The sequence below is a fragment of the Hippocampus comes genome, unplaced genomic scaffold (genome assembly GCF_001891065.2).
Source record: "Hippocampus comes isolate QL1 unplaced genomic scaffold, H_comes_QL1_v1.1 scaffold86, whole genome shotgun sequence".
Classification (NCBI taxonomy): Eukaryota; Metazoa; Chordata; class Actinopteri; order Syngnathiformes; family Syngnathidae; genus Hippocampus; species Hippocampus comes.
In genome coordinates, this window is record NW_017805882.1 from 791,339 (window position 1) to 803,508 (window position 12,170).

General features: G+C 43.8%; 2 protein-coding genes across 4 annotated transcripts in view; one reads left to right on the plus strand and one right to left on the minus strand.

Moving 5' to 3' along the window:
- The window catches only part of tsc2 (TSC complex subunit 2), a 26,761-nt gene extending 20,550 nt beyond the window's left edge, over positions 1-6,211 (plus strand). For all 3 annotated transcript variants that reach the window (XM_019889222.1, XM_019889224.1, XM_019889225.1), the window contains 10 exons: positions 1,481-1,638; positions 1,712-2,295; positions 3,002-3,080; positions 3,177-3,263; positions 3,360-3,546; positions 3,647-3,786; positions 4,606-4,684; positions 4,760-4,851; positions 5,615-5,713; positions 5,798-6,211. In XM_019889222.1, coding sequence (XP_019744781.1) covers positions 1,481-1,638; positions 1,712-2,295; positions 3,002-3,080; positions 3,177-3,263; positions 3,360-3,546; positions 3,647-3,786; positions 4,606-4,684; positions 4,760-4,851; positions 5,615-5,713; positions 5,798-5,965 — 1,673 coding nt within the window. In that variant the 3' untranslated portion in view covers positions 5,966-6,211. The remainder of the gene's footprint in view (positions 1-1,480; positions 1,639-1,711; positions 2,296-3,001; positions 3,081-3,176; positions 3,264-3,359; positions 3,547-3,646; positions 3,787-4,605; positions 4,685-4,759; positions 4,852-5,614; positions 5,714-5,797) is intronic.
- Positions 6,212-6,375: 164 nt separating this feature from the next.
- pkd1a (polycystic kidney disease 1a) overlaps positions 6,376-12,170 on the minus strand; it is a 64,476-nt gene continuing 58,681 nt past the window's right edge. Inside the window, 2 exon segments of the mRNA XM_019889215.1 lie at positions 6,376-9,073; positions 10,528-10,854. Of these exon segments, the coding sequence (XP_019744774.1) occupies positions 8,132-9,073; positions 10,528-10,854 (1,269 nt within the window). The 3' untranslated portion in view covers positions 6,376-8,131.

A 12,170-nucleotide genomic window follows, 5' to 3' on the forward strand; every position in this document is an offset into this window, starting at 1 on the left:
GCCTACTTTTCCCAAGCAGCGTTAAACGATTTCTTCTGCTGGACAGTATTAGCTGTTTTATTTGCTTATTCAACTCGAGAATGTGAATACATGTATGTTTATTCAGATTGTACAGTCACAGACAACTCAGTGATGCAAAGGACAGCTCCATAATTGTGCTCGTGGGGCAACAGATGATTTCTGATTCGCCCTCAGACATCTCATCATTACCAGGGGGAGGACAGACGGAACTTCAATCATTCATTTTTTTTTTTTCTGTCGTCTTCTATGATTGATTTTTCTTTGCTAACCCTCTGAGTCAGAAATCTCTCCCTTTACCACACGAGGGTGTCAACAGGAAAGCCCAGACCTCATTTGACTTAAATACGCTTTTGTTGTCAAGCTGTGCGGCAGCCATGAAGACAGTCCTATTCAAAGATGTAGTACAGGCTAGGGGGTCAGGTCATTAGTGTCAAACAAGTGATTGCCTTGGTCTTCTCCTCTTTAAATCTTGGCAGAGTTTCATTTGGAGCTGTGAGACAGCAGGGTCTGGTCTGGGCTGCTGTTACACTGTGTTTGGGTTGAATAGCAAAGAAACCAACCAATAGATGCATGCACCTTTAATAGGATTGGGCGGTATCTGTTTTGTCCTGATGTGACTTTTTGCTATGCTACAAAAGACTTGTTTATTTATTTATTTATTTGTTTTTTTTAAAGCACAACCAACTGCATTAACGCTTCATACAAGTAGTTCCATTGCTCTGTAGCAGGGGTGCCCAACCTTTTTTGACCGAAGATCAAATTTTCGAGCCAACCAACCTTCCGCGATCGACCGCTACCGCACACGCTTGCTATGATGAGCAACAGCCATAACGGCAACTAACATGAACGAGACAGCGGCAATTGTTGCACAAATACTCCTCACAGAAATAGAAAGTAACGTTCTAAAACAAACAAATATCCATCACTGTAGACAGACCAATATGTTGGGGTATCCTGGGTCATTTTCAGGAACACTAATCACCTTATTACAAGCCCTTGTGCTGTAGAAATGAATTTGAAACTCATTTTGTTTATTATTTCTTCATGAGGAATTCAAAGTGAAGTGAGTCGGATGAATTTGATTTCAATTTGCGTTACCGACTTTGCGTCGTCTCCCTATGAAGGGCTACCATACCATTGTCGATCTCACATGGAGGACACATCCATACCGCCCAAGCCCAGCGATTGAAAGTAAATGAAATCAATTTCTGTGATTGATAGACGCTGCCTGTTTCTTTTTACCGATCAGTGCCGATTAGTATTTTGATTGCTCTACGCAGTTGTTCATTTGCATGCGTTGCGCGTGTGTCTATCAGTGATGTCTGCGAGATGTAAAATTGCTTACTGACAGCTATGGCGATTGATGTTGAGACTAACACAGGTTGTTTTTGAGGGGTGAGTTGTTTTATTGGTCTGTTGTGTGGCGCTCACAAATGTTTGCCATTGTGTCCTGCTGCAGACTCGGCAGTGGTGCCGGAAGAAGGCGCAGGCGTGACAACTGCACACACCCCAACCGACTGGCTAGAAAGCGAGGAATTCGAACCTATGCCGTCTGATCCCATCTTCATTTCTGCTGATAAATTTTCAAAAGCTCCACTGGCCGGAACACTTAGTAGGGTCAGTATGAAAAAGATAAAAGTGCAAGGTATGATTTTAAATAATGAAAGCTTCCTTACGCTTTGTCCCGCAGTCCTCCTCCACCTCTAGTCAAGAGGATGAAAAGTCCACTTTGGAGGAAGTGAGTGAGGGGGCCATCCCCATTGATCAGCCAACTCAGGGGCTCTCCACCCCTGGCAGCCAGGAACTCCTCTTCCAGGGCACCAACCAATCCCAGGGTCATGGACTCAATAAGTCCAGCTCCTCACCGGAACTTCAGACCTTATCAGAAGCCTTCTCCAAAGTGACTCTGGAGTCGGAGACCGCGCTAGGAGATGCAGCCCAGACCAGAGGGCCTTCCGAAGCCAAGGCCCAGCCGCCCGCTGAGCGGGAGAGTGCAGGCGGAGACCTCAATGGATTCACAACACAGACGCAAATGGTGGAAGGCTCCTCCTCATCAGGGCCTCCTCAAAGTGGAGCGGCAAGAATGAAGTTGGAGTTTCCACCAAGTGGAGCGCAGCCGGGACCCATATCCCCCAGCGGGGGTCACAGACCACGAGGGCACACCATCTCGGTATCGGCGCCTTCTTCCAGGAGAGAGAGGAGGACTGAGAGAGATTCATACCACAGTCGACCTGGACCCAGCAACACTGAGAAGACGTCTGGGCTGTGCCCGAGGTACTGTGCCGAGACAATTGCCACTAGGCTGCAGAAGTGAGCAACAGGAGGCACAAGTCATTGATCACCAATCCAAATTCAGCCATGTTCTGGCACGTGCATGGTTTGCGCATTTAACAAAACTAATAGTTGGCAAATCATAAAATAAGACACAAAACGCATCTTTTTACTAACCGGCAGGCACACAACAAACGACTCTAATGGAAATATATTCCCTATGTTGAGTTTGTGACAGCTAAAGATGAACATTTTAACGTTGATTTACTGTCAACAAAGGGTCATCTATCTAGCTATCTCTCTATTGATCTATCAATCTATCTATCTCTATTTTTCTATCTATCTACACACACACCACTTACTGTATGTTCACTTTTAATATAACAATTATTTATGTTTAATCAAAAAGGCTGCCTTTATTTTATTTCAAATAAAAACGCTATCCCTACGCATCACAGTTAACAGTGCACTTCCAATAAAGTATGTGCAAAACCAGTTGCCATTTTAATGTTACGCGGAGGTGTCAGCGTCTGATGAAAGTAATTTATAATCTACTCTAGTTAATTTTAAAATTAATTGGTTACTTTGTCAGGGTCATTGTGGCAACAGTGCTTGTCACAATAAATTGTATTCCGGGAATGAAAAGCGTTCATGGATGTGACTGTTCAGGTTTTGTGACCTCCACTTTTTATCTCATCCATTATTTCAGCTTTGTGTTCCTCCAGCTGTACCACTCGCCTTTCTTTGGGAATGAAGCCAACAAGCCGTTGCTGCTGCCCAAAACCCAAGTTAGTGTCCCTCATTGGACCTGCTACCTCCACAACGTGGCCTATTTTGGAAGGTGTAATGCAAAGTTGTCATCAATGTTTTCTTTTTGTGTAAAGGTAATTGATCGTGCTGTAAAGGTTCTGGATCAGATGCCTCCTTATGACACTCATAAGATTGGAGTGATCTTCGTTGGAGCGGGTCAGGTGAGGATATTTTTAGGATATTTAATGTGCTTTGTCAATGTTCCCCCCCCAACATTTATTTACTATCAATGGCCAACATGACATCTTCTGTTGAAGGTTAACAATGAGGTAGCCATCCTTTCAAACGAGTATGGTTCAAACCGCTATGCTGCCTTCCTGACGGGGCTCGGGAAATTAATCCACTTGAAAGACTGCGACCCCGACCAGATCTTCCTGGGCGGGCTTGATCAGTATGGAGATGATGGCGAGTTCACGTACTGCTGGCATGATGACATCATGCAAGGTGTGGAATGGGAATGCTGCACTGTATTATTATTTTTTTGCCTCGTGTGTACACTACTCATAAAATGTGTGTGTGTGTGTGTCTGTGTGTGTGTGTGTAGCTATCTTCCATATTGCGACACTGATGCCAAACAGGGAGAGCGACAAGGGCTGCTGCAATAAGAAGCGCCACATTGGCAATGATTTTGTCATGGTGGTTTACAACGATTCTGGTGAAGAGTACAAACTGGGCACCATAAAGGTACACACACACACACACACACACACACATGCGCAAGCTACGTTTCTATCAAGTGGTACTGTTTGGTTCTGTTAGCCATCGCAGAGTTCTGACCAGAAATAATTATTGTTTCTGTGGCCAAGCAGCAGTAAATTGGTACCTTGGCAGACAGTATGCCGCCATTCAAGTGAAGCGGAGAAATGTGAGCAACGAGAGCCACTGTTGCGAATGCACTGTCAGCTATTTATCGAACAAGACAAACAAGACAAAAAGTGAGAGTACTCCGAGGGAGCGCTAAAGTCACATATTCAACACACAAATACTACAGTATGTACAATAGTTACCCCTAGGGGGCCAGTTTTCTTTCAATTCTTATTTTTATTTTACAATGGGGGTAGTCATTTTAACGTGACAGTTTTTGAACAGTTCTTTGCTCAACAGTGGACAGCAGGATGTCCACACTCAAGTCTATTGCTACCGTATTACAGCAGGGGGCGCAAAAACTGAAACCATTTAGGTGTTTAAATAGTGGCTTTTGGGGGACTCAAGGACGCTTTGGTACATTCATTGACACATTCAATGTAGACGTGGCTGTTTTTGTTGCTACCTCAACAAGGCAACTCAACTCAAGTGGTGACTGTGGCCCTGAGCTAAATTTCATTGCCTGCCTCAAGGGCACGTTGGTAGTAGTCAAGATGAAGACTATAAACAAAATCATAGAACAAATACTTACTTTGGCATTACCGTAATGAAGTGAGCCAAACCAAACCATGCTGCTTGAAGAACGTTTCAGGAGTATGCACGCGCTTTGTCTTCACAATGTTTCCCCCCCTCTGTTAGGGTCAGTTTAACTTTGTGGAGGTGATCATAAAACCACTGGATTATAAATGTAACCTCGTTTCCCTGCAGTGCCGTAAAGGTGAGCTGAACACTTTGTCACCTAGTCTGTTTCACCTTCGTGTTGCTTTGATGCCTCATTTTTGTTGTCTTTCAGACCTGGAGGGCTTAGTCGATACGTCTGTGGCAAAAATAGTCTCTGACAGCAACCTCCCGCTATTGGTCAGACAGATGGCTCTGCATGCCAACGTAAGTCAGCGTTGTTCTGGTCATTAGTGAATGGAACATGAAGCTTCAAATTTGTTTCATGAACCAGTTGTTACATTTTTTTTATTTTTTATTCCTCTAGATGGCATTGTTGGCTTAAATAAAGTAGGTTGAAGCAATGGCAAGTCAATGTGGTTTTAGCCCAATGTTGAAGAGAGTGCCATGTAGAGGAGTCAAATACAGGAACTGGCTCATGAAGCAAATTTAAAGTTTCATTTTCACCATCACTACTGGTCATATGTCAAGCCTGTTTGAGCTTTTAAACGATATATTTTATATCCAGCTTACTACCAGTGCTCGTCACTCTTTGCCCTTAGGAGTATGACAGTTTAGAGCATTAGTAGAGACGTTTACTCTACTAATGCTTGTAACATTTTTCCCCACTACTGACCTTTAAAAAGTTATTTAATATCCAGCATAAGGTATATATACACGAGTACGCTCTTTGTTCTCACAAGTAAGACGTTGGACTCTTTGCACATAGCGCCATGACGTTTACTCTCTTCTGGTATGCTGAACGATGACAGTCGTGTCTTCATAATTCATATTACTAGTTGTTCTACCATTATGCTGAAGTGTCATAATGTAGTATAAAAAAAAGAATTACTTGTAAGATGTAGTTTTTTTTTGTACTTGAGCACTGAATTGTCTTACTGCCGAGGACAGAGCATACTAGTATTGTATACAGTTTCTTAAACGGCTTGCCATACTATACTGTACATAATGTTTGACATGTTCTGCGTAGATGGCCTCCTTGGTGCATCAGTACAGAGCTAACCCTTCAGACGCTTATGCCTCCAAGTGGCTGGCAAGGTTACGGCACATCAAGAGGATCAGGACAAGGGTAGGAAGACTCACGCGTCATTCCAACGAAGAGACTTAACGTCCATTAGAGCTCAGTAATGATTTCTCCCTTCCGCTTTCTCAGGCTCATGAAGACATTCAGTCCCGATCGACTCCTGGCATCTCGCTGACGCAGGGACATGCTCAGCAGAACAAGCCTTTTCAGCAGAGCACCGCAGCCGCAAACCCCGAGAGCTCAGGCCAGCGTAAAAGGCTTGTTTCAACGGTCGATGACTTCACTGATTTTGTGTGATGACGCACGCACCCAGCGTCGAGGTGAGGTGAACTGAGTTTCATCTCAAGCATGGGGTAGATTTAGCATAGACTTGGACTGAAACTGATTGGGACCCCGTGAGCTTCACAATCAAAACTTATTTTCTGAGCTTTGAAGTGGTGAACCTGGCAAATTCTGCATATTTTTTCAAAAATGTGAACTTACTGACATTCTGCGCTTAAGCTGGATGCAGACTTTTGAGTGCATTAAAATATCTGAAATGCCTTTTGTTGAATTATTAGCAAGTCCTTTTTTTGAAACACCCTAACAAGCACAACGCGCTGATGGATTGACGGTGGGAGCCGGGCCAGATGATGAGTGCTGGTGAGAAGAGTGGCGTCTTCATCAAATCGGTTTTACTGGTGAAATGCAGCCGCAGACTCAGTTCATTTACTTTTGAGCCGTTTATTGAACATTGTCAAGTGCAAAAGCATGGACATTACCACAAATGAAATGTTGACGGCGCATTGGTAGAAGTTTTAAACAAGCTGCTTCCTTTCAAACCAGATTGGAGGGAAAACAATGTCACATGAGGATGGTGGACATGAACCTTTAAGCATAGGCACTTGATTGAATATTTCTTTAGCTTCGACTGCAATCCTTTTGCTGGACAGAAAATGTCAAAAGTTTGCAACACTTGTGCTTGAACTGACCATATATAACATATTGACCAAGAAAAGCTCGAACAAATATATACACACACGCTGTTAAGCACCAAAATATACAGAAATGTACATAGACACAATGCAAGTTTTAAAAACCAGGTTTCAGGAAATCCTCGTGTGAGGATGCATGTGGCACGAAGTTAAATGTGAAAGACGTTCAAATCTTGACGGTTGTCAAAGATCACTCAATCCCGCGAGCTTGCAACACATTTGTACTTCGTTGTTTCCATACTTTCTTAGGGGGAATCAAGTGGTGTCGATTCCACATTACAATGCTGCATTAAAAAAAAAAAAGTTTCCATGTCAAAGGCTTTGGTTTGTTTTGAGGAAAAGGGTGTGTTCCCTGAGATTTTGCCCACTGGACACAAATTATGTACGCCGATCACAACAACAAGAGTTAACTGCTTCAAAATTGTGTTAATATACTCAGACATTTTCATAACATTAAAACAAAAAAAAAAAGTATAAAGTGGATGAGTTAAATATCTCAACTAATATATATTAGCCTTGGATATCAGCTCCATTTGACAATAAAGTGCTAAGTACAAAACAAAGGAATTAAGGTCATGGTAAAAGTCATACATGCTGCAGAAGCTTTGGCAATTTTTTCTTCTTATAACTCAGCTACAGTAAAGCTGTCTGTAATGGATTTCATACCAAGCTTATTACATCCGAAAACGCCACACTGCCTTTCAGAAGAAAAAAAAAAATTAAAACAAAGTGCGTTTACTTCATAACCATATTGATCACAATAAAAGTTATTCACCATCCTGATAGCTTCATGGTGGGTCAACTTAAGTACATACTAAGTAGTGTGAAAATCCTTCCTGTTTCCAACTTCCATGAATGTCTTTTATTTGAGACGTTCTCTTTCCTTGCTTCTTCCCAAATCATCACTTCCTTTCTTCCTCTCTGTACCGCTTCAATATAATTGGAACCCTGAACAACTGGCTGCAGAAGCCAAGCCCCCGCCGAGGTTTGTCTACGTGTGTAGCGTGTGCGTGTAGCTGCATTTGCCTGGCATGCAAATTCGGCGTGCTAAAACATTTTGTGTTCCACACGGCCCACAAATACCCATAGTAGTAATAGTACCAACAGTTCGTGATTACATACACACAACATAGCAAAGAAATACGATTTTTTTTGTTTGTTTGTTTACCGTCCTTAGGTGAGCACGCAACTGTGCTTCTGTCAGTGACCTCTATGTGACCTCCAGGGTCACCTGTAGCTGGTTTTGAGGGGGAACAACAGTTTCTTGGTTTCACTCTGTGCGTGGCTGTCTGGAGCCGGTGACCCGCACCACATTTGGGCCAATCCAACCACAATCTTTCTCCTGCCTCTGAAATGTGTGACCTTCTCGTGAGTTGTTCCCCATCCGTGAAGTTTAGAGAGGAACGTCGGGATACAGAACCAGCTGCTCCCCGCGCTCCTCTCGTCCTTAACCTCACATTTTCCTCGCTCCTCCCTCATGTGTCCCTCCTTAGTTGGGGTGCACCTTGTTTTTAAGCGGGGGAGGCTTACGTTTTCGCTTGTGTGTGGGGATGGTGGTCGTGTGTGCCGGATGGTTAAAGAGGCTGGAGGAAGAAAGGGTCTCTCTCTCGGCGGGCGGGTGCTCCCAAGCCGTGGGCGGCGGTGAGGATGGGGTGGCCGCGGGGGCGCATGGAAGCGCCGTGCTCGATTCGGGAGGCTGGGAGTGGGAAAAGGGGCTATCGGGTGCCGATACAGGAGGAGTGGAAGGGTCTGTTACTGGTGTTGGTGGGGGAGCACTGATAGAGGGTTTGGAGAGAGGTGAGGATGGGGGCAGTGCTTTGGACTTGGCAAAGGGAATGTTTGAGGTTCCCGAAGTCGTTTGGGGATTGGCTGCAGAGTCTCGACACTCGTTTGCAAGTTGACTTGTCTCCTTTTTTTTGACCTTCTTGCCCACTTTATGCTTGTCTTTGCCACTCTTCCTTTCTTTTCGTCCACAATCTCCTTGTCCCGCCTTTCCACTCTCTCCCTGATCCAGTCGTCTTGCTCTCCCTCTACGCCTCCTCTTCCTCTGCGCTCGCTCTAGTTGGCATTCGATATGGAATAGATCCTCCGTTGCCATGGTGACGCGGTCCAGCTGTTGCAGCAGGGCATCAAAGGTAGGCAGCAGCCTCTTCAGAGAGGCCTCGGTCTCCGCTCTCTCCCTCCAGCCGGCGCCCCCTGCCGCCAGCCCGGGGCCGAGACCTGGGCCCACGCCGGGGGCTTCGGTCAGGCTGCAGGGGCTGGAGGACGCCGGGCACCAGGAGGCCTCGGAGCCGCCGTCGACGCTGTCTGGTGTGAAGAACGGAGACTCGGGGCGGTCCAGCGGCGGTAAACACAGAGACTTGCAGTCGCTGGTTGACGAGGAGCGCGACGGGGGCAGCTCCATGCCTTCGAAACGAACCTTGTGGCGAAACTGCAACGAGATCAGAGGGACAACAACGTGACATTCAGAAGGATTCTTGGGAATGACAAATTTCAATAGAAAGCCATACCTTGACTTACAAGTTCAATTCGTTACCTGAATTTACTCACATACAATAGCAAATCAATTTTCCCATTGAAATGAATGAAAAGGCCTTTAATCCATTTCACCACTACAACCACCCCTCCCCATACCCAATGTTTTATGCGCTTTCAATAAAGAAAACTAACACAATTGCATTTACAAAAAAAGAAAATTATTGAAAGAAATCAATTTAACTGGCTTGTTGGCATATGACATTTTATTGTTTCACTTCCCAGATTGTGACTTCAGTCTGATTATGAAGAGCTAACTCATCATCTTCACTTCTACACCATGTATCCATTAGTGTTGTAGTGATGCAACTGGTTTATTTTAACAAAGTTCAGGTGCATTTTCAATCATATGCCATGGCACGCGAACAAAGTGCACTAACTGGTCAGTATTTATTCAACGTCAGATTAATTTTTTGCCTTTAGGTGTTGGTCGCTGCTATCGGCAGCCTTCACGAGTATGTGATACCTTGGAATCAATGCGGTTTTTGTTCCGATACCTCTACCTGGTATTGGTACTTGCCCATCCCTAATTACCGTACCTATTTCAGAATTTTTTATGCGAAACGCATGCCATTGAGGGGCGTGGCCTCATGAGTGACAACAGGAGCGGTAGCAGGCCGCGAGCAGCTGGCCGTGAGTTGTGCTTATTTTCTCTTTCAATTCATTCGAGTGCCAGCATTTACGTTGACCGCTCTTAATTGAAATTTTAGCTCACACCAAAAAAAAAAAAAAGCAAAAAACAAAGGCTCGAAACAAAAACTCGCAAGGAACCACTGCGCAGTGTTGACACAACCCTAAAGAAGAGGTGCTAGTAACGATTGGAACGAGGGCTGCAAGTCACAATTATTTTAATCATCAATCTGTTGATTATTTTGTCGATGAATCAGATTAAAAAATGTTTGTTTCCATCCCTTTATTCAAAAACAGGACATTATTTCAAATTGACAGTGTACAAATTAATGATGATTGAGTGACTGTTTTGGTCCGTTAATGACAAAAATAGGAAAAATGTTCATCGTTGTTTGCTGAAGTAAAAGCAATTGTTTTATTTTGATCCAGCACAAAGTTAATCAGTCTGCTTTCGTGGTTATCAAAATAACAATCGATAATTTGATAATTGATTAGTTGTCGAATAATCGATTAATTGTTGCACCTCTATTTAGCACACAAGCTTATTTAAACCATCACCTTTTATGAAGACACCTGGGAGCACTTTTAAATGCTTCGTTTATCTCCTTTGCGATTCAGTGAAGTGAAAATTAGAGCCTCCCACAGACTGATTCATTATTCAACTGAGGTGCGTTCAATGGGGTGTGCCCGCCCATGTATTGTATTGAAGCAGTTCAGTACCTCCTTGGTCCTGCTAAGTCCCATCCACATTTTGAGTCTCCTGAGGAACAGCTCGACCATCTCGTAGTCTTGGAGATCGACAGCCGGCCGGTACAACTCTGCACGTCCGCGCCGGTAGTTCCTCAGTAAAATGGAGGTGACCAACCAGATCAGGACCAACCGAAGCACGGCGAAACTGGCGTGGAACACCAGTGAGGAGACGGTGCCCGAAGGCCCGGTTAGTGTCCGGGAAGGTTCCCATGACAATGGACTTCGACCACCAGCGCCCAACAAGGACAGACAGGTGGAGCTGACGCTAGCGTAGCCATCAAAGACCGAGTGGAAGAGCTGGAGTGAGAGAAAAGAGGGATTATGAAGCAAAGGTTAATAATAAGAATAATACACTGTATTCGGAAGCGCCTTTCAAAGCCCTCAAGGACACGGTACATCACGTCAAATGGATAAAATAGCGGAATTATTATTATTATTATTATTAGAGGTACCAAGAACTAAGCGGAGGCTCGGAGGGGATGGAGCCTTTTTCGTTGCTGGTCCCTCTTTGGAATGACCTCCCACTGAACATTCGGCAAGTTCCCTCGCTGCCCATCTTTAAACTTGTATTCTTTGGCTTTTGACTCAGCATGACTCAGACTTGATTTTTAGTTTTACTGTTTTTTGTGCTTTCTACTGTCTTCATTATGAATTTATTGTTTTATTGTTTATTGTTGTACATATAATATTTGCTCCATGTACAGCACTTTGTATACAGCGGTGGTTGTTTTAAAGTGCTCTATAAATACAGTTGAGTTGAGATTCTTTTTGTGTTGAATTCTAATAAATCTATCAACTATGCACGCTACTTAACCGCTACGTTTAATACATTGAACTACATAAAGTGACGAGCATTGTCATTACCTTGACAACAAAATGATTACAGTCCATATTGGGCACATGTCTTGAGAAAAAAAAAAATCACTCAAATGTGAAGCCTGATGGAGGATTGCAATGACCTTGCGATTTATTTGAGGCAAAACCATTGAAATGGCTTCCGTGTTGACGCAGAGCCTGCAAGAGCCCAAGCGTATCAAGATGACACAGCAGGAGTTTCCGGTGTGTTAGGAGTAATATGTATGCAAATTGTGTGTTTATGTGTGTGTGTGTGTGTGTGTGTGTGTGTGGTGGGGGGCGGGGCAGTGCAATATAGATATGCCAATACAGTGTTCCATTGGCATAGTAGTTTGGACATGCATCACAGCAGTGTAACATCTGTGGCAAATATGTCAAAGTGTTGAATATTGAATGAACATTTGTTTTGAGCTGGAATAGAAGCGACAGAATGTGACTGAAATAGATCAAGGCAAAATATGGGACTGGGGTTTCAGTATGGGTTCTCATTTTACATAAGCCTAAGGGGTGTAGCGAAAACCAATTTGAATCGAAAATTGGTTTTGATTTCAAAGATATGAGTTGAATCACACTGCATGTATCGACATACATACCAAATCGACTTTAAGTGGAGAGATGCACACCCGTGACACAATTCTAGGTCCATAATATTGTTGCTAGTTAACTTTTTGTTTGTGTTTGCATTGATTCACACTATGCACGCTAATGTGCTAGGGAAAACAACAAACTTGTCAACCCGAAAATCACCCTGTAACTTT